Source organism: Monopterus albus, unplaced genomic scaffold, assembly GCF_001952655.1.
Source record: "Monopterus albus unplaced genomic scaffold, M_albus_1.0 scaffold225.1, whole genome shotgun sequence".
Taxonomy (NCBI): Eukaryota; Metazoa; Chordata; class Actinopteri; order Synbranchiformes; family Synbranchidae; genus Monopterus; species Monopterus albus.
The window spans coordinates 644,006-670,323 of record NW_018128105.1 but is presented as its reverse complement, the minus strand read 5'-3'; the positions used below and the strand labels follow the sequence as shown (position 1 = coordinate 670,323).

General features: G+C 42.6%; 3 protein-coding genes across 4 annotated transcripts in view; 2 read left to right on the top strand and 1 right to left on the bottom strand.

Annotated features, from left to right (window-relative positions):
• The first annotated feature begins 337 nt into the window (after positions 1–337).
• Positions 338–8,386, top strand: nelfa (negative elongation factor complex member A). Its single transcript, XM_020619673.1, has 11 exons — positions 338–635; positions 1,801–1,972; positions 3,129–3,290; positions 3,489–3,578; positions 3,788–3,915; positions 4,052–4,121; positions 4,241–4,329; positions 4,454–4,562; positions 4,694–5,016; positions 5,192–5,291; positions 5,995–8,386. Exons 1-11 carry the CDS (start codon positions 426–428, stop codon positions 6,177–6,179), a joined length of 1,638 nt encoding a protein of 545 aa, XP_020475329.1. The 5' UTR covers positions 338–425; the 3' UTR covers positions 6,180–8,386.
• Positions 6,392–17,388, bottom strand: faah2b (fatty acid amide hydrolase 2b). Its single transcript, XM_020619674.1, has 11 exons — positions 17,081–17,388; positions 15,425–15,507; positions 15,076–15,212; positions 14,776–14,985; positions 14,265–14,384; positions 13,987–14,122; positions 13,430–13,547; positions 13,213–13,332; positions 10,347–10,458; positions 9,279–9,467; positions 6,392–8,802 (listed from the first exon to the last, which is right to left on the bottom strand). The coding sequence occupies exons 1-11, from the start codon at positions 17,267–17,269 to the stop codon at positions 8,627–8,629; spliced, it is 1,590 nt and encodes a 529-aa protein (XP_020475330.1). The 5' UTR covers positions 17,270–17,388; the 3' UTR covers positions 6,392–8,626.
• A 5,560-nt stretch (positions 17,389–22,948) lies between these two features.
• tesk1b (testis associated actin remodelling kinase 1b) overlaps positions 22,949–26,318 on the top strand; it is a 21,672-nt gene continuing 18,302 nt past the window's right edge. The window contains exons 1-2 of one of the 2 annotated variants that reach the window (XM_020619737.1): positions 22,949–23,122; positions 23,906–24,599. In XM_020619737.1, coding sequence (XP_020475393.1) covers positions 24,411–24,599 — 189 coding nt within the window. In that variant the 5' untranslated portion in view covers positions 22,949–23,122; positions 23,906–24,410. Of the gene's footprint in view, positions 23,123–23,194; positions 23,361–23,905; positions 24,600–26,318 lie in introns of those variants that run through there. The other variant, XM_020619738.1, reaches the window with a different exon arrangement.

Below are 26,318 nucleotides of genomic sequence, written 5' to 3'. Positions count from 1 at the left end.
ACGTTAGTGTCACATGTTCAAGTAGTACAACAGTTTGTTGTGTAAAGAATATGGAATAGATTCTGTATGCAATACATTAGTCAATCATTTTTAAAATCACGAAATGGGTAAAAATAAACAATGTGGACTTTACTGTCAGTTTTTCTCATAGACAGTTTCATTTGTAAAGTGAAATGCGCCTAACTTGTAGATTTTATTAACAAAACAGTACAGACAACATATGAACAAATAAACAAATAAAACCCATCAAACCAGATATGTGGGCACAGTATTAAAGGTAAAAAAAACACCTGTTTTTATTTTATATTTGTCATTGGTTCATTGTAGATAAATGCCAATCCAGTCCGGTGTGGGCGGGGTCCTGACTGCTGTTTTCTTAGGTAGCCCGTTAAAATGCCCGAACACAAAACACTTCTTTTTCCAAGATGGCGTCGATGAAGGACAGCGATACCGGCCTGTGGCTTCATAACAAGCTGGGATCCACGGACGAGCTCTGGACGCCTCCGAGCATTGCTTCTCTCCTCACCGTGTCTGTCATTGACAATATACGACTGTGCTTTTCGAGCTTATCGCCGCCGGTGAAGCTGAAACTTCTGCTCGGGATGCTGCATCTTCCTAGGCGGACCATTGACGAGGTGGGTTGCTGCTGAGCGTTAGCTAGCTAGCTAGTTGTTACCCTGACAGGTAAGGTAAGCTATTAACTTAGATGAACACATAAGTAAAGAGCTCATTCTCCGGCTAGTTGCTCTAATTCAAAACACTGCTCTTCCTTAGTGTTCTTACATCACTTGTCAAAAATCTAACAACGCTGTTAAATTTATCATTTAGCATTAGCTTGCTATTTTCAACTACTGGCGGTGGTTAATATTAATAGCTAACGTAAGAGGCAGGAAGTAGTGAGCCCTGTGATTTAACCTGCAGTTTTACCTCAGTTTCAAAAGAACATCAGCTTTGCACATTTGCGTTCACGTCAGGCTGCCACGCGACTATCTTATCCTTAACACATAATTTTGTTTTTCAGTAGTGGCGTAACGGTGACAGCAGGTAACGTTAGCCTAGCGGTTGTCGTACGGACATTATGGTGGGATGGTCACAGAAAGCTATCTGACTGAGCTGGAGGGCGGTGCTAGCTATGCTCCCAAGTATCACTTGTCTGGCTGTCTAAAACGTTGGACACCCACCATCAATCAGTTTGTTACATATTCAGGAACAAATAACTGTGTCCAGTGGTGAAAGAAGTATTGCGATGTTTTATTCAAGTAAAAGTAGTTGCATACACGTATTACATTACAAGAAAAAGACCTGTAGGAGAATGTGTATAAAGTACTCAACATAAGGTGTATTTTTGTATTAGTACTGATGGATCACTCAAGTGTAGCTAGTCGAAGTGGAGACAGTTTTAGCTACTCTTTTGTAGAATATAGTTTTTAAGAGAACTAATCATAAAATATTACAGTATGTGATTATGCCATATTTAAACAAAGTTTAAAGGTTCTGCACCATGTTCATAGTTCATGCACCTTGTTATGTAATCCCACTTTACTTTGCAGTACAATAAACATTTTTTTAGTTGTTTTAGACATTAACTGTGTAGAAATCCAGCAAGCATTCAACATTAGTAATGGGGATAAAAACAACAGAGAACGAGTCAAAGACAATTTTTACAGTGCAGATTTTAAAAAATCACTGGGGTGGTTAAATAGTTTTTAAAAATGGTATTAAGTTATTAAGCATTCATCAACCCATCTGGCAGGATAACACATTTAGTGTTTCACTACCACCATTTTCCTCTCTTGCCAGATGAAGGAGGCCCTGTCAGAAATAATCCAGCTTGCTACAGTGGACTCAGAGCCCTGGGTGCTGATGGTTGCAGACATACTCAAGTCCTTCCCAGAGACTGGCTCTCTCAATCTGGACTTGGAGGAGCAGAATCCAAATGTGCAGGATATTCTGGGAGAGCTCAGGGAGAAAGGTAGGGAATGAGTTTCTAATGTAGCTGTGGTGGCCCCTCACCAACTGCTGCTTGACCCCATATGTATAAAAATGTAAATATAATGGCACAGCAACTCGCCATAAGCCTTGCTTGAAAAGAATAGGATGTTGCATGTACACTTAAAATAGTCAAATTAGTACTGTACTTGCACTGATTTATGAATGTAGATCCCACCACAATGGTCTCTGAGTGGAATAGTAGATTTTAAATGAAAGCCACACTGTTTGTCATGTCTGTTTGTCTCCTGCAGTTTTGTGAAACTTTTTAAATAAATACAGTTTGAATGAATGTCTAATGTGGGAATTGGCAAATTAATTTAAACAATACTGCTCTGGTAAAAGTACTGCCAACTCATGGTTGGTTAACCAACATTAAACAGTGCATAGTTTATCTGATGGGTGTGGGAAGTTCATCACTTGTTATAACACCCATTAAACATACATGGTGTATTAGTGAGAATCACCAAATGTAAACAAAATGGAATTCAACATGTGCCTTTTAATTTTAAGGTCAGGGACAATGTTTTGTTTAAGATTTAATCCTACATAAATTACAAGGATTGTTATGGGACTGAACCATGATTTATTTTTGAATCAGTGACTTGATCTCTGCAGCCAACATAGTATAACATATCCTTATTAGGCTCATGCCATACACTGTATGTACACACCAGGAGTAGTGACGGCATGTAAAGCTGCTGTTTTCTGACCTGGGGCTTTATCCTCGCAGTCAGCCACTTTCATTAGGTTTTAAAACACCTTTTTTAATGTGTCTGTTATAATTCACTTTGCTAATCACTCAGAGCTGTATTGTCACTATGCTTTAAGTGTTTGACTTTATAATGAGTTCTCCGTGTCACATTTGGTGGTTTCATGCTTATGTTGTGACGACCAGCTGTTGAAAAATGTTTTTAAAACTGCACACAATATATATATGTAGCAGGATAGGTAGTTCATCCCTCACCGTCTTAATTTGTCCTCCTGAATATTCATAAAAATGTGTTGCTTTATATTTTAGAACGGGAAAGAACCTATTTTAGCCGCTGCATGATAGATTTTCATTCAGAAAGCTTTTGATAAGTTTGCAAAGCTGTTTTCCAGCTGACCTTCATCTCTTTTTGTCCTCTCCTCCTCAGTGAGTGAGTGTGAGGCATCTGCCATGCTTCCTCTGGAGTGCCAGTATCTGAACAAGAGTGCGTTAACCACTCTGGTGGGACCCCTCACACCCCCTGTCAAACATTTCCAGCTGAAGAGGAAACCAAAGAGCGCAACCCTCAGAGCAGAGCTGCTACAGAAATGTGAGTTATTCTAAAATTCATCTGATACAGCCTGCCAGTGTGACGGAGGCTTTGCATACAAGGTCAAAGAAATCTATGTATATGTTGATTATTCATTATATCAGTGTTTGTTTACACATTCACTGTCTCAGAGAGCTGGTTGGGGTTCCCTCTGCCTCATGTCCAGCTTAAAATTTTTAAAATTACTTTCTGTTTCAGCCACCGAGACAGCCCAGCAGCTGAAGAAGACAGCCGGAGTGCCTTTTCACGCCAAAGGGAGGGGATTGGTCAAAAAGATTGACACTACTAGTGAGATGAAATAAATAAACACACTTATTTTTGTGTTAATTTGGGGTTTAAAAAAACAGCACCCTAGGTTGTCGGTGTTTCATTTTGGCAATCCAAGTCTGACATTTTTTGTAATATTTGCTACAAGAAATTATTCTGCAATCACCAAGAAACTTTCTATTCTGACTTCTTCACTGCTGCTGACCTATGCATGAATATTTGCATCACAGCACCTCTCAAGGGGATTCCTAAGGCACCATTCCGCAGCCCCACTGCCCCCAGTCTATTCAGCCCTCCCAGTAACCGCACACCTATTGCTCCTGCACGGACACCCCTGCGTAAGGAGAGGGGGGTCAAGGTAATGTCCTTTTATGTGCCACTTTTACATTGTTGTTAATGTGATTGTTTTGTTTTTTTTTTATTCAGTTTCGGCAGGATCTGTGAATTTGTGGATCAGATTTTCTCAACATTGGTGCTTTTCTTCTCCTTTTTAGCTGTTGGATATTTCAGAGCTGGACATGGTGGGAGCTGGAAGAGAGGCTAAGAGGAGAAGAAAGACTCTGGGTAATTATTTTCCAGTCCTTTGTCAGTCCAAGTTCTATCGATTTACCATGAACTGGTTAGTCAAGATGTTTTATTACTCTGGTGCTGATGGTGTTTTTTTTTTTTTTTTTCTGTTGTAGACACAGAGGCCGGAGAGAAAGCAGCTAAAGAAGAAGCTGTGGTGGAAAACACCACCCCTGACTACGCTGCCGGCCTTGTTTCTGCGCAGGTACTCAACTACACGTTTCTTTCTCTGTCACACACTTTCCTGTTTTCTTTTGTCTGTCATATCTTTCATTCTTCTATGTGTATCAACCAATTTTTATAAAAATGCTCACCGTTTTGTTTTTCAGAAACTTGGGACGCTGAATGAGAACCCTCTGCCTTCAACCAGTTACCTGCCAGCCACACCCAGCATGGTTCCCTCTTCCTCTTACATTCCCAGTTCAGAGGCACAGCCCGGTTAGACCATACTCCTCTGCTCATTTTCCTTGTTTGCGCAACCATTCCCTTGTAGCCAGGGCTCAGTACAGTACTTGCCTACACTTTGTATTTCAAAAAGGTAAAGAACATTTTTCTTTTCTACATCAAAGCAAATGCCGGTGGTGTGGGTCGGGAAACGCTTCAGTCTGCCCGACAACCAGAGGAGTCGGCAACAGCAGGTGCCACCGCCACCTTACCGGGCCAGTACAAACAGAGGACGCCTATGTACAACGCAAGCACCACAGCGAACCCTGCAACCCCCACATCCCCCAGCACGCCGGCCTCCACCCCAGCCAGCAATGGGCCCCCAGCAGCTGCGACTGCCAGCCAGCCAGAGACCCCCACCCAGCCTCCCAGCACACCTCAGACCCCCACCCCGACACCAACCCCTACACCACCACAACCCCAACCCAAAAAGAATCTCTCACTCACGGTAAGGTGTCCAAAAACACCCTGGGTGCTTTACATGGCAACTGTCTCTGGATACAGATCCTCCTCCTAAGACTTCAGTATTATGGAGTCTGTCCATTTCCTTGGATGTAATATTAAAGCTCTGTGTTGTTCTCAGCCAGCTAAATTATCTGCCACATGCTGTTTTTGCTCCCCAGAGAGACCAGATGTATGCTGCCCAAGAAATGTTCAAGACGGCCAACAAGGTCACCAGACCAGAGAAGGCCCTCATTCTGGGCTTCATGGCTGGATCCAGGGGTATGCGATTAATCTTGATACATACCGTGGGGTATGAATGTAAATAAATGAACACTCAGTTTTCTGCCTTAGTAAAATATGCAAAATAGCCTCCCTTTTGTTATCCCCGGTTTTCTTGTTGTTTCCAGAATGAATAGTTTCTTAGCAAATACTTGTCATCACAAAATTAAAATGAAGAATAAATATGGCCAAGGTAAAAATGTTCCTAATCAAGATAAAGTACACACGTGAGTTTAGCTGGACTGACAGTGTCCTCGCACATCAGATGGTTACGGACTTCAAATTCCAAGGCAAACATGGTGAATGCTGCTTTTCAGTTGCTTTTTGCAATGCACACCAGTTTTTTAGAGGCAGCAAAGGTGTAATCTTGCACATACAGTAGCAGATTCACTTTAGGGTGTTTCTGTAAAGAAATATCTGTAGGAAAATGAGAAACAGTAATATCACTAAGTCCAAGTGGGTATATGGGAACATAGGACCATTTTTATAGGGTAGGGAAGGTTATCCCCTGCATGCACCCACTTTGGCAAGTCTTTTTAGTAGTTTGAGGAATAAAACTGACATGTATTTGTTTCATTCAGGTGGTCCTCTTCAAATTAGTAATATATAGTCACTACAGTCAGAATGTAGCTTATGATTCCTTACCACTTAAAAACCTGGTACAGGCAGTAACAACCAGCGTGCTTACTCCTGTCTCTCACAGAAAACCCATGTCCGGAGCAGGGGGACATCATCCAGATCAAGCTGAGCGAACACACAGAGATTTTGCCCAAAGCCGATGGCACCGGCAGCACCACCATGCTGGTGGACACAGTCTTCGAAATGAACTACTCCACAGGACAGTGGACCCGCCTCAAGAAGTACAAACCCATCACCAGCACCTCCTGAGGCACTTCACTCGCCCAAAATGTCATATCCGCTCCACACACGCACACACAGAAGTATTTGCATACACATTAGGGCCAAATCAAACACTGGGAGGATGAGAGATCAAGGAGAGAAAGGTCCTACCTTTTCCTGCACCACCAGTATCCAGGATTCTTTATACAAATTTTTTTTGGAGGGGGGCGGCAGCCCACATACCCTTTTTACTGTTTCTTTTTTTTTTTAACGTCGCCTCCTATTCCTGAATGATGCTGGGTCAGGGGGGTGACAGCGTTTGAGTCTGAGCGGAGGCCTTATTCTCACAACCGGAACCTTTCAACATTTTTACTGAGGCACAACCATGTGGCGTGTCTACCAAGAAGAGAAAGTGAGCTGTCTGTATTTTTCTGTATGAATGTGACACTGGCAACAGTTTCCACCTTTCAGAACAGAATCATGGGTTGTGACAGATTATGGAACAATAATGACCGTCATCATTGAGGTGACAAAAAGCTCAATAGTTCTGTGCTGTCAAGTTCTGTTTGGAGGCTCCTAGTAGATGTTTAATAACTTTTCATCTTTTTTCAGAGGAAGAAAATAAAGTGACAGATCCCAGAGGGACACTTCTCATCTTTGTTCTTTCTTGTAGCCAATCACTGAATTCTTGTGCAGTGGAGCGGATACTTGACAACATGAAGCTTAAATGGGACTGGGTTCGTCTTTGTGGTTGAAAACCAGGAAAACCTGTTGTCCTCCAGTATAGGGAAGGATCATTGTGCTCACCTTTTTACCTCGTGCATTTCAAGGAAACGGTTCAACCAAGAAATTGTCCCTTACAAATGGTTTACATAGAAAAGACAAGTGTGCATGTACCTCCGCCAAGGCACAACATTCGCTCATGCAAATGGGTCGCTTGTGAAAAATGATATCCAGAACACAAAATGTGTCCTAAAATCCTTGATCTGGATTATCTTTTAGGGTATGACAGGCAGTTTTCAGATTTGACTTGTTAAGTCTCTCTCAGATTGAAGGTATACTGAGTCGCTCTCAAACACTTGTTTTTTTTTGTACACTGAAGAGGTTGTGAGCTGATCTGTTTCACCAGTCAGTCAGTAGCCTTTTGACTTGGGAGTGTGCCTCAAACCTGCTGCAAAGATTAGTCTATGAGAGAGAGAGTCTATGAGAGAAAAGGTCCAGACTTTTTTTTTTATTATTCAAACAAGTTGCAGCAGAAAACAAGCATCACTATCAATTAACTGCCGTTATGCAACATTCACAATATTGTGCAACAAAGGTTTTGTACATTTTGTTAGTGTTAAAACATTCTTGTTGTACAGTACTGTTGAGTAAGTCTGCTTCCTTTAACATTAACTGTTATATTGACTCTGTGATAAATCAGTAGTAAGTAGTTAGAGGCCCTGCCCACTGATACATGGGTGTCTTGTATTCTGACTGATTAGACTTGCTCAACATTGTGTTTGACTGTCATCTGCCTAGAACAGTTGGACCTGTCTGTCCTGGACAAATCACACTTTGATTATTCTTTAATGTATATGGAGTCGGGTAACAACAGCAACCTTCTAGCTTAGCTTCACCTGAATCTGAGCAGAGGTCTACTTGCATGTACCTTTTTTGTGTGTGTGTGTGTGTGCGCGCGCGTGCGCGTGCAGCGTATTTACAACCTTGAACCTTTCATGTACTGGCCTCTTGAGATTTAAAATGGCAACATTAGGTCTACTGCACACACACAGCTGTCTGGTTACTGAGTGCACAACCTAAAACTCATGCCCTCTAGTTCAACTGACCTCTTTGGATTTGTTTAAACAGTTTCACAGAGAAAAGGTTTGTGCTGCTGTTACTGTTGCATTATACTCGCATGGGTTTCAATTATTTTGTCCACACCAATGAGGCTAGGTTAAATAACATCTCTGTGTAATGCAGTACAGTTCAGCAGCAGCACAAACTACATCCTCAACAATCATCACAGCTGAAAAACAAGAATCACCTTCATAAAGCAGGATTTATAACAGGACTGTTGTTGCACTGCATTAGTTTTAGTGAGGTGAACCTTCCAGCTGACTGTATGTAACCTTGCAGCTGTCGGTCCAAAAATGAGGTAAAATTAAAGCTGTAAAGTAGAAGTGCTTAAGGTGTCCGGCCTCTGCCGGCATCTACAGAGTCCATGTTTTGCCACGATAATGTGTGTGTTCAAATAAAAGAGAGCAAATTTTTAAAGCTTGTGCTCAGGGCATAACGAACAGGGTAAATGATAAAACCACGACTGAGAATTGTTGGAATGGCTGAGCTTTCATTCATGCAAAATTGGTCTCTTCCACTTGAACATTCAATGCACTGATTGTACCTCTTGTTGACTGTGTGCTACAGCAAGCAACAAAGCAGATAGTGTACTGCAATCTTTAATCCAACCAGGGCCGCTCTGGAGGTTTGCTAACGGCTGTGACCGTGTGCTTCTATTTGGCTCCGGGGTCCCTCCAGCCTCCAAACGCCTTCTCCAGGTAGAGAGCCACAGCCAGGGTCAGATGGTCCTGCAACTTCCCCGCAACGACCTGCACACCCAGGGGCAGACCTTCCTCACCCAGACCCAGTGGGCACTGTGTAACTGGCAGCCCAAGGATGTTGATTATACCTGTGGATAGAGAAGGATGGGTGGAAATAAAAGGTAAGACTGGAGCCAAGCAGGTAGTGTATACACACCGGTCTGCTGCAGCCCAGAACACAGAGCAGCAGGACAGAACCAAACACTGGAATGGACCTTGCTAAAAAGCTGCAGATTTGGTTGTTGCCATAAAAATGCAAAATAATGCCACTGCTACGGCCCATCCAGCTTTGACTTAATAGCCAATCTGCTTGTTTAAAATAAATTGTGGTGTGACCCAGTAAACAACCAACTGGCACTGTCAACCTTTAAGCAGAGTGGAAGCTGAAAAATAAAGTCTAAACTTCAATATTGATGACTGTGGTTTGTAAATTTCAAACTGTGTGAGTTGGCAATCTACAAAAATCACACAAATCAAGTTACAGCTTGTTGAAAAAGGTTTTTCAGAACTCATTTTTGCTTCTACTTTGGTGTTTGACTGCAGAAATGAGTTGTAGATCACTGACCAGTATAGGCAAAGTCATATATTCTAAAGAGGGGGTGGTGGTGTCTGGGTGCCACTCTGGTGTGAGATGGGTAAAAGAAAACGCCGTCGGTTCCCAGCAGCTCCTCCACCTCCTTCTGCAGCTTCTCCTTCTGCTGGATGATGAAGGCTGAGGGTTTGGATGGCTTAATCATCTCCATCAGACCCACTACTGAAAATATCACACAGAGTTCAGTTCAGTTACAGCTTTCATCTCATCCTTCATGAAGCTACAGTGGTTTATTTTTTCCTAAATTTATTACTGGCGGTTTCTTTTTGTGGTTCATGTGATCCTTTGTGCAAGCAGTGACTGGGTGATAAAGGGAGCCTGTTGGTGAACTACTGTTTGTCATGTTTTCAATATGTTGCTCGTTGTGCAACATGTTGAAAAAGCTGTTAGGGAGCTGAATCAGACACGAGTTCACTGTGAGGGAAGAAACAGAGGGGAGTTACCTAAACGTCAACGGGGCGAAGGTGAACACCGAACCACTGTGGTGAGAGCCCAGTGTCTGAGGCGTCATGCCTTGATGTTTGCAGTCTATGCTAATGGACCGCTGTATAAAGAGCCTTTGTCAGTGTTCGTGTACAAGGCTTTGGGGAAATTTGTTCAGGGATCTGCTGCTAGTGGATCGCTGCCTTGGGGGTTTGGTTTGGATGTCTTGTTTAAAACCTCAGGCTCTTGAGAGCTGCTGGGTGTAGAATGTGGGTTGTGAGTAACCGCACTAGGTTGATGTGTTCCTTTTAATTTAATGTTTTACAGTGTGAGTGAATGGTTTCCAGCTGACCTGCTCCTTTGTGCTGAACGTTTTTACTTATCTAAACCATATTTTTGTATAATCAAGTACTATTTTTAATAAAACAGTGTTTTGTAGTTGCAGCTGCCTTCACGCTGTTGGAACCTGTTTACTGTGATTGTCAGGGTGTTATGTTAACAATAATGCATATTGTTTGCACCAACTACAACTTGAGTGAAGATGCTTAAAAACCAGTAACAAGTAAAAATGAAGCCAAAACTGATCAAAACCAGTTAGCAATTGTTTTTTCTTCTTACAAATGGCAGGCATGGTATGATCTGATTTTCCCATCATCCGTTTCAGCAGCTCCCACAGAGGCCACTTGGGTGGTCCCGAATCCCCCATCAGTGTAGCAAATGGCACAATAGGCTAAAGGAAGGAAGCAAACCAGGTATGTTGTTGTTTCTCAGGTCACAAAGTTCACACTGTGTGTTCGCTGGACACAGCACTGTGTTATCTGTTGATCACGCTGGTAACACTAACCTATGTTAAGGCTCCATACTCTATATAGCCTGTTATTACAACACCAAGCTTTGATTTACAAGTGATTTTACAGTAGTGCAGAGGCAATAAAATGGTAAAGCCCACTTGAGTCAAATATAAATAAGGACTCAAAGTCGTTATGTGTCGCTATAATCTTTGAGTGCCAGCAGTATTGTCACTATTTTATTGACTGTGAAAAGTACAGTACAACTACCTCATATACCATTAGGTGGTGTAGTTGAGTGGCTAGCGACCAAGGGCTTGGGCCCATCAGAGAGCCTGTGAGATGATTAATGACAGTTCTGTTGCATACATTTATAGTTTTTGGACTTTGTGTTTTATGAACTACGAATGAATTTTTGCTCTTTGAAGAAAAGTCAGAAGTACAGCATTTCTCTGATCAGTAGCAGAGTACAAATACAACATAGTATGAAATTGAAACACTACGTAAATTGCAAGTACTTTTACCCAACGCACTCAAGTCTTAAACTGAATATAAATTTGCAGTAAAATAAAGATGCATACAACAGTGTTGTGAATAGGTTATGTAATGGCACAGTGGTAATAATCACATCAGATGAACTGGAAGTCCTCAGAGAACAGTGTGCGTTTTACTCGTTTTATGGGGACATACACTCCCTGACAAAAGTCTTGTCCTATAAGGACATAGTGACCTAAAATGTCAACTTTATTTCTAATCATTCAATTGTCACAATAAATTGTTAATTTTAATGTCAAGGGCATTCACATTAACAACTGGGTGCAAAATGAAACCATCAAAAAGTGTCCTGATGTTCACAGCTTGGTAAAGCCCATAAGTTCTGTTGCTGCAAGGACAAAAGTCTTGCCATATCTTTAAAGGATTCAACCAATCACAGATTAGAGCGTCACCTGTGACAAATACTGTAATTAACACATTCCCCAGGTGTGTATAGGAAGAACGCCAGCACACCCAACCTTCATCTGAAATGCAACCTGACCTCTAACAGCATGCAAAAGATTAAACCACAGACCAAAGTGCTGATCATCAAGAGCCTGAAGACCAAGTCTCCTGCTGAGGTGGCAGACATCTTTAATGTATCTAAACATCAAGTGGAGAGGATAAGAAAAAGATATGACGAAACCGGTGAAGTTCATGACAGGCAGACCCGTAAGACAACTGTTCGAGAGGACTGTTTGTTGCTTCGACAGTCCAGGTCCAGCCCTTTTTCAACTGCAGCAGAGCTACATAAAAACTGGTCACCAGAAACCCCTGTATCTACAAGAACAGTTTGTCAAATTCTCTCACGCAGTGGTCTCAATGGCCGAATTAGTGCTCAGAAACCAGCATTAAACAGAAAACAACTAAAAAAATCGTGTTGCATTTGCCAAGGCCCACAGCTTGCAGGAAGGATGGACAGTGGAAAAGTGGCAGAAAGTATATTTTTTCCAATGAATCCTCTATTGACCTGCATCCCAATCATCACAAATACTACAGAAGACCTATTGGAACCCGCATGGACCCAAGATTCACTCAGAAAACAGTCAAGTTCAGTGGAGGTAAGATCATGGTTTGCAGTTACATTCAGTACGGGGGCGTGCGAGAGATCTGCAGAGTGGATGGCAACATCAACAGCCTGAAGTATCAAGACATTCTTGCTGCCCGTTACATTCCAAACCACAAGAGAGGGCAAATTTTTTTCAGGATGGTGCTCCTTCTCATTTTTCAGCCTCCACATCAAAGTTCCTGAAAGCAAAGAAGGTCAAGGTGCTCCAGGATTGGCCAGCCCAGTCAGACATGAACATTATTGAGCATGTCTGGGGTAAGCTGAAGGAAGAGGCATTGAAGATGAAACCAAATCTTGATGAACTCTGGGAGTCCTGCAAGAATGCTTTGCTATTCCAGATGACTTCATTAATAAGTTATTTAAGTCATTGCTGAGACGTATGGATGCAGTCCTCCAAGCTCATGGGAGTCATACATGATATTAATTCTTTTTCCACAGCACCATGACTTTATGTTCTGTACTATACATTATTTTGTTATGCGACAAGACTTTTGTCTAAGCAAAGTCTGACCTTTCTGTCCTAATTAAAAATCAAGGAATGATAAGATTTTATTTTGGTAAAATAAGCATAATCTAGAAGCCTTTGCCTTTCATATAAGCCACTTCTGATTCCAAATTATCAACTAGAAGTAAAGTTATTTGTTGTTCCTACAACTTGGATAGGTGACAAGACTTTTGTCAGGGAGTGCAAGTCAGTTTACACAGCCAGAGTGTGGACGAGAACAATGCAGTTTTTACTGTGCAGGCGTTTTCAGGTCGGGGTGAGAGTTATGGTTGGGCTGTGTCTCAGGAAATGAATGTAAATCAGTGTGAAGTCCTCTGAAGCAATGGAAACATGGGTGTGTGTTTGTATGTGGTATGCTGTGGCCTGGCAGCCAAACAGATTAGTGAGCCATTTCTGGGCAGCAGACTACAATGGGTGCAGTGACTCAGACTTAGCCTGCTTTCTCTCACTGTGACATGGACACAGAGTCTGGCAGAGGAACTAATGCCCGTTTTCCTCCTGACTCTCCCATTTAATCTTCACCAGGAACACTAAGGAAAACACTCATGAGAGGACACTGCTCTGGGTCAGGTTGTCAGGTGGACTTACTTTGCCCTCATAGTCAGGGAGGCCCATGTAAGTGTCCCAGATCTGAAAGCTATAGCGGAGCTCTGGGAAACGCACTTCTTGGACTTTCACACCAAGGTCAGCCTCCAGACGCGCCACCACCTGGACAACATCACATGATTGTGTCAAGTATTAACACCTTCCTGACATCCCCAGGTTTCCAGACTCCTAACTTATTTGACTGACGGCTTCAACGCACCTTCCTCTGAATGTCAAGGAGCTCTTTGCTGACGGGGCTCAACAGGGGATTGCTGCCAGCGTGAGGGATGCTGAAGAACCGCAGCTTTTTTAGGTCGACCTTCGTGTTTAAGGACAGCCTGCCAACACAAGTAAGCAAATGCGTTTACGTTTGTGACTGTCATATTTGCCTACAGTTCCCCTGACACCATCACTTTAACCTGGACAAGACAATTTATAAGTGAAACACTGATTTACAGCAGGTTGTTCCAGTTCAGGTTCTTGCACTCCGCCCATTATCACGTCCATGTTGCATAAAAAGAACTAGGATAGTGGAAGTAGCATGTGGGGATTCTGTGTGCAGGTTTGTGCTGCCAAACACCTGTGATAAAATTGAGTGTGCATGTGCTTCCTGATTGTCATATTTACATCAATGATTATACAAGCTTTTAAAAAAGGACAGGCAAATCTCACAGCAGTTCTTGCAACATAACTGTGTGCAGAAGGAAAGCGTATGTGCGCTAATATCCGTCTGAGTTAAATAAGGTTTATGAGAACAGACACTGGGACAGTTCTCACATGTTAGCGTTGGGTCCCGCCATGATCTTGAGCATGGGCAGCAAGTCCTCAGCATAGCGGCACATGGGACCAGTGCTGAGGTACTCCTCCTGTCTGCCAGAGAAATTAGGGTGCTGGTTCTCACAGGACACGACCCCTGCAGAAACGCATCACTGTTACAGTGCAGTTTGAGCTACTGTATAAATAAGTTTGTTAAATGTGGGACAGTAGAAACAAGCTGAGAACACAACGCGCTGATCTGTTAGCAATGTGTAAACGTAACAGCAATTTCCTCTTACCAGGAGTGGTCTTATGGCCAAATACACCATTGAAGAAACAGGGCATCCGGATGCTGCCGCCGATGTCTGCACCAATGCCAATGACTGAACCAGCTGCTCCCAGTAGACTGCCCTCTCCACCTGAGCCCGCCAGGGGAAGAGGAGAGATAAGTGGGTGGATCTGGCAGCCAGGTCAGGACCTTTTGAGCTGACAGCTGCTGTCCATCTTCTCAGTGACAGAGGCTACTACAACATTAACAACAGTTATTCTGTATTCAATTTTTCAGAGGACCAGATTGGTTACATTAATGGCGTCTCCCATTAATGAACCAGAGAATCTGTTTGTGTGTCTGCAGTGTACTGTGATATGATTGAGGCAAAACCAATGCTCTACCCAGAGACAAAGAGACTGACTGCAGCAGGAAACTGTTTTCAAAAAGTGTGTGTTGATTCTGATCCTACGTCAACAACAGCATCTGAAGAAGTGGTTCCTTCAACTGGCCATGCAACAGTCAAACCAACAGTCACTAACCTGAGCTTCCCCCCGGTATCCTCTCCAGGTTGTACGGGTTCTTGGTGATGCCGTACAGGTGGTTGTGGGACTCTAACCACATGCACAGCTCACTGGTGTTGGTGACGCCCAGCGGTATGGCCCCCGCTCTCTTCAGCAGGGCCACCGGTGGAGCGTCGACGGTGGCCACGACGCCTCGTCTGGAGATCAGCCCTGTGGTAAAGGGCATGCCTACACAACACACATATCAAACACTCACCTGCAGCACTGAATAAAATCACATTCTTATTTGCTAAAAATACAAATTTCTACTGATGTTACCCTGGAGGGCAAAGGCCTCTTTGACAGACAGTGGGACACCCAGTAAAGGCAGTCGGTCCTCCAGCACCTCCTCTCCTCCAGTTTCCTCCTCGATCAGTTTATCAACCTGGGCCGCCTCCTGGAGGGCAGCGGCAAACCTGGACAGAAAAAGAAATGATTTAATCAAATTCTGATTAATTCCTGATTTGACCAACAGTATGAAACCCAGAGATTTGCAGTTTACTATTATGTACAGACAGAAAACAAAAGCATCAAATCCTCACATTTGAGAATCTGGAAACAGCAACTGTTTGGCATTTTTGCTTTAAAAAAATTCTCCATCAGGTAATAAGGAAAGATTATTTCTTGCCTGTCTTTGACAACCGCGTTCACCAAAGGGTTGACTTCCTGAATCCTGTCGACGTAAGCCTGCACCACCTCCACGCTAGACACCTGCACAGAAGTGCATGTTAGGATTATTTACGCACAGAACAGAGAGCCACAGTAGATGAACAAGCCTAGCTGCCAGAGGTAAAAAAAAAAAAAGTCGAGGCAGTGCATTGCTCCATGTTAAATGTGGAACAGGTTTGCTGTTACAAAGGGAGACGAAAATAAGTTATTTCCCACGGATTCAGCTTAAAAAAATATCTATTAAATGCCATAATATTTTTCATACATATTCATATATAGTCTTTTTCCATCTGACTGATGGTGTAAAAAAGGCCCAAAGTTTATACTGTAGTGGTTACTTTCCTAGGTCAGGGCCCTTTAAGTTGAAGCATGATGTAGCCTATTGACGTCACTTCCACTGGGGCGTAGTATGGATGTCGAGTGGTGCTTGTCTACTTAGTGATGGAGAAAAGTGGTTGTGCGTTAATACTATGTAAGTATTATCAGTTATGGGCCCTTTAAGGGTTATGGGGAACCGGTTGTATGTGATAACTGGTAAAGTGTTCATTAATAGTGCACGTCGCTAACCTTGTTATTCTCGCTATGCACATCCTTTCGTTTCATGTATGCCTCTTAGTTGAATGATTTGGCTCGACCTAGGATCTGTTTTCTCTTGTGCACGGTTCATAGTGCGTTTACAGTTTCACTGTTTAAATTACCAGTGTGTTTATAAACTGCATGGTGTTTCTGTGAATATATATTGTATGTTACGACGCTAAAGACAGGTTCGTTCCCTATACCGCTAAACGGGGGTTGTGACTCCACCGGGAGTGCTATATCCGGTTAGACCTTCACAATAAGAGCATTTGGTTTGTTTGTAACCGATACAGGATGTGTTCCTTAAGCATGTGTGGTAACTTAATTTCGAATTAGTTTACACTTAACAGATCTCTGTATACTTTGCTCATCCAGCCTTACGTTAATATGTACTATACTTATGCATACGGTAACGTGTTTATAATGTGCATATATCTTAAATCCTTATTCATTGTATTTGTATCTATATTATGTGCAGAAAAACCACATCCACATGTAATCTTTGTATGAGAAATTGGATTAAAGGATCGTTAACTGCAACCTCAAGCACCTGATTCATTCTGGGAATGTATGGGCCTTAAGTGGTGTTCTGGCCGACACACCGAGGTGACCATAGTGTCATAAGGACTGACCAGTGGTATAGACATTTGGAGTTTTCCTCGCTCACAGATGGATTAGTCTAAGTCAAGTATACGGAAGCACAGGTGTTCGGTCCTCATGTGTTGAGTGTCGCCTTCAGGGCTTGTAGATATGAAAACATTAAAACTGCAGGGAAACGATCGCTAGAGAGCGGCCCAGAGGCTCAGCTGGCTCTGGCTATAATAAGGTTTGCAATTAATAACAAGACACTGAGGAAAAGAAATTCACCAAACGCGACCATTTACTGACCATCTACACGTACACATAATTAGCTAACCGCTTATTAACTCTTGAGTATAAACTATGCGAAATAGTCACAGACAGGTGTTTATTTATTAGCTTGAAGCCACAGCCCCTCTGTCTAGCCGCGGCTGTCAAATGGTCGAGTAACGTTACGCACCTCTTTTCTTCGGATCTTCTTAGCGAGCTGCATCGCTGACAAGAGCAGCAGCGGGTTACTGACGGGCGGGAGCTTCCTCTCGGTCTCATCGGGTCTCCGCGGGGAGAAAAACTGGAAAATCATTAAAAGGATTCCCGTGACCACCTTCAGGAGCCACACCAGCACCTTTTCCAGACCAGTCAGCGCCATGTTTCCGCCGCGGTGAAAGAATGGAAGGTCAACGGCCGCTCGACCTCGCGCACTACGAAACCTCGGGGCTCTCAAGCGCTGAATGGTGTATTTATATGTATCTGCTGCGTCATGCTAGCACAGGTTAGCGAGGCTGACACTATGACCGGAAGATGGATGTTTTGCCTTCAAAATAAATAAATTCAACAAAATAATAGACAGTATAAATGGAAGTCAGGTGTTGCAAGCCGCTCAGACAACTAAAAATGAACACAAATAGTACAAACAATAGATACAGATCGAACCTATACAAGTGCGGTTAAATTACAAGGTAGGCCTAACCAATAAACATACAGTAAGTCTACCAGGTAAACACAGCCTACTAAAATTGTTTTAGCAGCAGTAATTATTATATTAGTCTATAGTACAAAATATAAAGTATAAGGTGAAACGTACTAATACAGCACTAGAGCATTAAATTAGGCTGTATAATATAGTATGGGTTTTGTATGGTAAAATAAATAGTAAATCTAGAAGTATAATACCCTATTTTATATAATAAAATATAGTATACTATACACATTTGGTGTAGGCTACAGTATTTGGAGATATTTGTACTTAAATTTTATGCAACGTTAAACATATAAACTATATCAGAAGAAAGAACTAAATGGACTCCAGTGAGGTAACTGTCTGTCAACACTAGAGGGCAGCATTGCTAAAGGCTACACCGCTGCCACAGCATTTAGGGAAAAGAAAAACCCTCTTCCATGCAGGTAAGTCACTGGGTCAGTGGAAAATCCATAGTGTCTGGTGGTTTCTATCAAATCTGCTGCTGCAGAAGTGAAGGTTCATATTGGTGTTTTGTTTTAGCTCTACACAATGTTATATTTTTTCCCCCCACCATTATGTAATTTATACTATTCAAACCTTTGGCCATACAGTATGTATAAATCATTAAAAAATGTTCCCCCTATACCCTCTCTTACATTGTGTAATCCCAAAAAAGTATGATTGAATACACAAAACATATCAGCTTATAAAATTGTTTAAAATTTACTAAATTGTTAAAATGTTTTGATTTAGTGGGATATAAGACTGCAGTGTTTATGTATAAAGCCAGGAACAATTTATTACCTGGTGGAATTCAAAAACTATTTAATGAAAGGGAAGGGGGATACAATTTAAGGGGTCAGTTAAATTTAAAAAATTAGATGGAACATTGTGGGTGTGGTGTATGAATGTTAACACTTTGTAATAATTCTTTAGTATATTACTTGTGTGGTGTAGAAGAGAATCATTTACTGCTTGCAAACCAAGGATGGTAAGATGATGTCATGGGGTAGGACTGGATAAGTCTGACTTCTTCCTACTCCATTCAAGCATGTACTAGGTATAAGCAAATTGATATTGGATTAGCATTTGTTGGATATGTGTAAAATTATGTGTGTTGATATATCAACTGTCTTTACATGCTTGAAAGAATAAATCAAATCAAATCAAATCAAAATAGATTACCCTATCTAACAATATAAACTTGCTGAGTTCCAACTCAACCCATCAAAGCAGTGGTGAAATTATATATTTGGGGTTTCTAAACCATCCTAACACTGTATATAGAATCAACTAATAAGTACATTGGGGTTTGTATGTTACTTTCCAGCTGTTGTATCTTTTATTTAAATTAAAAAGCAACTACATTCGCTTTCTAAGGGTTCCACTAATGGGAGGGGGGTTGTGCATTCTTCATATTGTTGGAAAATGCCATATTATGGTTTGACTGTGTGACTAAAATAAATGTGAAATCAATAAGCTCAGTACACTGGCAGCACACACCCTGCTGAGCTATTTATTGATTGTCAGATGCAGGACATTTTACCAGGATGAGGTCCATATAAATTTTATCATCTGATGGAAGTGGATGTTTTGCACATGTTTAAAATGTGGCAACAGATGCTGACCTATTATCCCATTAATGTATAGCTGATGGCGATGCTTTAGCAAATAAACTGCATTGTCCTCTGACAAAATGAAGTGGTGGTCACAGAATTAAAAGTACTCCATGAAGGGTGGGCCCAGCTGAAAAAAAACAAACACAGACATATCAGAGTAGAGACCAAGTGGAGATAAACAGATCACTCTACCTGTAAGGTGAAACCTACCTGAGACTCAGAAAAGTACCAGCCATGTAGAGACAAGAGGGGGAACCAGGGAACACACCGCTGACTGTGTTTGTATCCCGAGGTCAAGATCTCCACTGCTGTCTGGGAAAACTGCATGAAGTAAATGTAAGTGTAGTTAACTGCCCCTTATGCAGTGTCTTTGCATTGAGTATATCATGCACTCTGTTGTGTTTCGTGGGAATTTTGAAGCCTTTGTGAGAGCAGGCCTTCAGGGTAAAGTGATACGTGGTCAGTGAGCAGCAGAGGATGGCTGTTGGTGCCTTTGTATTGATTTCCATCTTGTTTCCTTTGCCATGGGACAGATGCCACATCCCATCCACCTATAGCTCATTATTTACACGTGTTTTTATACACACAGTAGAAGACGGTTTGTAACATGCACATTTTTTTCAGGTTCACAACACTTTTGGTTAATAATTTTATACTCTGCACCCCCAGCTGGCTCACACATTTAATTTTCCTAATGTCAAATCAAACTCTGTTGCAGTCATCTAATTTACTTTACTGCTCCTATTAGATGAAGCAGGACTTCACTCTCATCCATTTTCCAGTGCTTCAACTCTGCCCTGGAGACCAGTGGAAGCTGATTTGTTTGTCCCCCGGGATGGAAAGGGTATAGTTTGTGAGTGTAAGTGACCATTTTCCATTACTTAGAAGTATTTTGACCTTTCCATAAATTACTCTTTTTAGGGTGAAAAAAAAGCATATTAAACATCCTGGAATTCTGTAGTAAAAGATTACTTAAATTATTCCAGACAGTTTAGCTGAAATGTAACATGGCTTCAGTGTTTAAAGGTAGAGGGAAGTTGTCTTTAATATCAGTGTTAAATCCAGATAAAATATATGATCAAAAGTTTTAAAAAAAATGAGTAGAAAATGTGACATTATGCTGCTGTGCTGTATTTTTTCTATACGTTATTTGAGAACACATGAATCTGAAGTACATGTCGTAGCTTTGCTTCTTGGGCACATGTTAATTTTCATAAATAGAAATTTTCTTTCTTTTTTTTTTGCTTTGTGGCCCATGTGTAAATGTGAAAGTTCTTACTGTTAGTGTCTCCCTAAATCAGGTCAAATTAACTTTTCACAAGTGAAACAATAATCATCCCACATAAGACACAACCAAATGTAGTCAATGTTGTTTTTCTTTCCACTGTTGAAACATGGTTCGATAATACCCCCCAGGTTTTGTATTTTTGTACAGTCATGAGGTATAAGCTCAAGGTACAGCATACGCTTTATTTTAAATTTCTAAAAGGTCAGATCTCAAAATCCATCTTCAGATTGTATGCAGGTATTTAATTAAGGAGTGTATGTTAGGTGCAAAAAGAGGGTCGCTGTCAAATGTGGCTAAATTGTGAAATTATTTTATTTAAAAAACTATATTACTGCCTTTAAACCCATAGAGCAGCTCTAGGCTCATATTTTATGTGTGTGTGCAGAGAGTATGTATTCTTATATTCATATACATGTGTGCAGCCTCTCCCATCATTAGTACCATATCCAAAAGTCTATTTATTTATTTATTTGACGGCAGACTTTCATCCGGGATGAGAGGGGGAGGTTAAGAAGTTGGAGGAGGTAGAGTGGACCATGTGGCAACCCCATCACCCCCTTGCCCCTGTACCTCCTTTGGGGACCAGCATAAGGAGACATGAAACAGCTGTGCTCCAAAAACCAATTATAAAGGCCCCTGGCCCCCTGCCTGGCTGCCTTTAGGCTGGGCAGGCAGGGCCGAGTGGGACCGTCAGCACCCATCAATGAGCTCTAACAAGGGGCTACCTCCAGGGTGGTTGGATGGGAGACACAGCAGGCTGAGGACATAAATTTGCAGGTCCAGGCCTGTGTGTGTAGGTGAAAATGGGCATTTCAGATGCAGGGGAGGTGTGCATTTGATGTTTTATTTACAGTGAAGTATCTTTTGAAGAGCGTTGACCAGAAATGTGCCCTGGTGTCCAGGTGTGAGACACAACAGGCACACATTAATGAAAGCATTTCTGGGAAACAAGCATCTTAGCCAGAATAAGTTAAAGTACAATAATCAGTAGCGCTGAATTTGTTGGGGTTTTAAAAATGAGCAAGATAGGTTTCTCTGTGTGAAAGCAGGAATCTCTTTTAGTGTGGGGGTGTTCTTTCAATCACCTTAATGTGGTCCAACATTACTATAGTGCTCAGAGGAGATTGATCTGTCTTGTGGAGGGACAGCAATGCTGCGACAGTTTAACTACAACAGCAAACATGAATTAGTAGTAGACAAATGCAGGTGTGTTAAAATCTCACATTGATTTGGCTTTTTCAGTAATAATTCCTTTCCATGTGTTTCCATCTTTGTCTCTGGTATTTTTACAGTCCACTATCCATTAATCAAGATGGAGACAGGCATGGACAGACCATGACACAATGAGCCCCTGGGCATAGACATGTTAAAAGCCCCCTCACCCTCCTGCACAGAAGCAAGGCACCAAGACTGAAACAGACTCATTTTGTTTGTCTTTTTAAAGCTTTTTTTTTGTCTCTGAAGATGTTTTGCATCTACAGGCGGTTGCTTTGTGTCTCTTGGCAGATATTTTGTGTTTCTTTCTAGCTATTTTTGCAGATTTGTGTGTGTGTTTTGTCTCTTTCCAGGGTCCTCTGACCAATTGGGCAGCTGGACCTGTGCCTGGTCCACCTGTTAAGTAACAGTGAACTTTTGGCATTGCAGTCCTATAACACAATCAGACTTACAGCAGGTGGTTATTGTTTGTTTCTAGAGACTCAGCTCTGTTACATTAGTAGCAGCTAGTGTATCCTGTAGCCTCTGGCCTACAGTAGAGAGGAGGAGCTGAGGATGTCTGGTAAGCTCACTTCTTTCTGGACACCACATCCTTAGATTCTTATTCATTTTCAAACTTGTAGTCTTCAGCCTCAACCAGCACTGCCTCAAGTTACATCATAGACACCCTAAAGGAATCGCACCATGAAATCCAGCGGCTGTATAGCATTGCATAATATGCACCACACAACACAATTTGAGATATCTGCCTTGCACTAGGGAGGATTTAGTTTGTCTCACCGTTTCCTCTTCACACTGATAGTTTAGTTATGACTAGCATCAGCTGAGGAAGCATCTGGAGCCACAAAAGGCTGTATATGACTTTCTTCTCATACTGTAAGCATATTAAGACCTGTAAACAGACATTTCTTTTAAGAAATATTAGAGAATCAAACAAGACTAAGTATGTATAGCCATACATACACAGAGGATCATCCTCTGACCATTACAAAACATCATTTAGACTACACCCTCTGATCTTAAAATAAAAAAGACAAATCAGCACAGGAGGCTCTAATCAAATAACATCTAGTAAATTAAGGCTCTGCAGCTTTCTAAATACTGTGGCCTACTCCGTTTTCATGTAGATTAATGGATACCAAACCTATAGATGAGTGCGCAGCAGCGCACCCACAGGTGCATTTTTGCGGTGACCATGTGAGGACACGCCCCCCCTCGCCGCCTCCAATAAAACACAGCAAAAGCAGCCACTCCCACAGTTAGGCCGGGACAGAGACGCGGCGGCGGCGCGTACGTAAAACGAAACCGCTGAAGCCTGTACAAAGATGATTAACTAGTAAAATAAAGCCATCGGTAACAGGACGCCGCAGCTGATCCGGGCTCAACACACCTGGAGGTTATGTTTTTAGAGAAGGCCAGGTAAGTCCAGACCTTTTCTGAAAGACAAACACGCGTCCATGCTCGACCACGGAGCAGTTGTGCGTCAGCGTTTTGAGTTTGAATCGCGAGGCTCGTGTGTGTGTGTGTGTATCTGGAGGGGACCTCTTGAGTCCGTGACAGACGAGCTCACCAACTCAGCTCAGACATCCATAATTCACAAGACGCAGTCAGGCTGTGGGGAGATCGGCGACATGCCGATTTGTGCAGCTCCTGCAGGGTATGCGCCCGCTGTCTGCAGACCTCCTGCGTGACCGAGCGACCATTGGATCTGTAAATACTACCTGAGTGCGTGGATCGCTCTTAAAGAGCGCAAAGTGCAGGCATGTAACAATGACAGGTCAGATCTTGCTGCAGCCACGGCTGTTAATCACAGGGGAGCAGATGGCAAACATGGCACACAGCCGAATTTATCATTAACTCTAGATTTGTGTTTCTTCTAATCGAGATGATTGTCTTCTTCTTGCGCTCTGCGAGTCTAAATGTGATGTTAATGCAGAGACTACGCTGACACGCACGCTGTGCGTAATGTGAGAACTGCGGTAAAGCCCTATCATGCTTTGAAACCTTCAGCGTTAGTTTTTCTGACCTTTTAATAATTTGCCACACTTATGTAATTAAGCCAAAAAAAATCCTTGTATAGGAATCGCGTTCAATTGATGTGAGCAGGAGTTTCACTGTCATATAGTTCACATCAGATGCACACACTTTATTCAATTTAGTGAATTAACGCCCCCGTTTCCGCCCCCTCTTCTGTTTTCATAGGCCGCAGCGCCAGTGAGGCAGCTCTGCGCGCACTGGAAACCCGGGATCCAATTGGTGGAACCAGAAACGGAGCCCGGGCCTCTTCTACCGCAGGAGGAGCAGAGCTGGAGGAAATCGAGAGAGACGCTACTGCCAAGACAGCAGCAAAAGAAAACTGCACCGCCTCCTCTGCTGCGCAGCGTGAGGGACTTCACACAAACTGCGCATCGACTCTGCAGGATGCACCGCTGCAGCTGCGTAGTTTGTTAAGCACGGACCGACGCAAGCTTGTTCCGGACCCGTGCAATTTGACAGAAGAATTGGACTCTAACTGGTCGCTGACCACAGCTGTGACATTTGTTTCCCCGACTGAGCGTTTATCGTTGCTCTCCTCCGGAGAGCCCTGCGCTGTCGCCTTGTAGCGGACGTGGGAAATGTAAACAGTAGTCGGGCTGGATTTTAAACTACGCACACGTCCGACGTCCTCCTCCCGTCCCCTCCTCCTTCTCCTCCCGGGCTGCCCGAGATGGAAACGGAGAGGGTCAAGTCGGAGCAGGAGAGAGAGGCAGAGCCGCCCATGCACAGTGTCCATGGAACCAACCGGATCCGACCGTCCTCCTACCGGGCCCTGCGCAGCGCCGTGTCCAGCCTGGCCCGCCTAGATGACTTCAGCTGCGAGAAGATCGGAGCTGGGTTCTTCTCTGAGGTCTTCAAGGTGAGGAAGTGTGTGTGACGATGATGATGTTTGGACTAGTTTGGTGTCTTTTTGAGGACAGATTTAGGCTGTTGTGCACATCCTCCAGGTATCCATCTTACACAAAATCAAATTAAGCCTTCAAACATCGTCATTATTTGATTAACAAGAACAAAGTGTGGACTGAGCTAAACTTCTTGACAGCACCGAGGAGCTTGTGAACTTCTTATTAACTCATCCATGGTTATCTACGATAACCAGTGCGTCCTCAACCAAACACTAAGAAGCAAGAAGCTGCATGATGCTCCGTTATTGCAGGTTAATGGTGGTGGGTTTTTTTTTTTTGTTTTTTTTTTGGAAGGGTGGTGTCATGGTGGAAGTTTAGGCCTCACTGTGCTGTCTATTCATCCTTTCCTCCCAACTGGGACCCACATGTTATGTAAGATGGACACTGTGTGTTTTGGTGTGTAAGTGGATATGGTCAGGACAGGTAGGTCTGGCACACGTGTAGGTAACCTGATGCTCCCCTTCATCCCTTTGTTACACTGTTGTTCACTTGGATAGAGACTAATTCTAGGGAACACCTAGAGTTGCCTCCGCCAGCCTGGTATGATTGTGTGTGAGACACAAATAGAGTTTATTCCCTAAACTGAAAAGAACATAACCCAGCTCATCTTCTAAGAGACTTCTGGTTACCTGCTGCATATGGAGCATGCACGCCGCGGAAGAGAATGGGGGGGGGGGGGGGGGGGCGGTAACATAAAGCGGGTTTGACTGATGAACTGTCTCACTGGATGCTGTTGTTTTGATACGAGATGTTTGTTAGCAGCCCTAACCTTTGCTCAAAGTAGGTCAGTTTTAACCTGTTTGTGTAGTTGTGGGGTGCAAGTTTGTAATGTCTTTTAGACTTTGGACAATGATGATAAAACAACCAAATGCAAAATAATCCATAGCAGTTAAAGGCTGCAGCAGCAGCACTTAAGTGTCTTAACTGTCAAATACACACACTTAGCCATTTTGTAATAATGACTTCTTCACACCAGCACTTCCCAAAGTTACATGCACACAAAAAACATGATTTGTTGCAGATCATTTAGAACACGAGTCAACATTTTATATAAGTTAATTTATGACTGTGGACATTGGGAGACAATGGGCCCCTGGCCACGCACATGCAGAAGGCTCCTATCTCTCCAACCCGTCTTGAGCAAGACTCATTGAGCATCACATGTTAAATAGTTTTTAACTATTTTGGGGGTTGTCTCTGCGCATTTGTTGTTTTGCATGTGTTAGCAATTTTTACTTGTTTTGCACGTAGTCCTTTTTGGTTATTTTTAGTTTGGCATCTCTTTATAGTTGATTTGCTGTCTTTTGGGGGTTTCTGTCTTATTTTAGTCACTATGTGTCTCTCTGAAGCAGTTTTGCATCTTTTTTTTGTGTCAGTTGGTGGCTTTTTTTTAGTCCTTTGGCCTTCCACTTTAAAGGTTAGCACCCCCTTCATGGTACTTTGGTTCAGTAATCAGTTCATGGTGCTGAGTGGCCAATCAACAGACATGCCAATCAGCGGTTTGATAATCAGTTGACCGAGATATTTATCAAGGGAAAAACACTAAATATCTGACTTTATCTGCTTCACATAATGTGAGGATTTACCAGGGCTCTGTTATATCACTGTAAACTGATTTCAGTTGGGTTTGGGACAAACTGTGTCCCCTGAGCTTCTTGGAAGTGTGATGGACT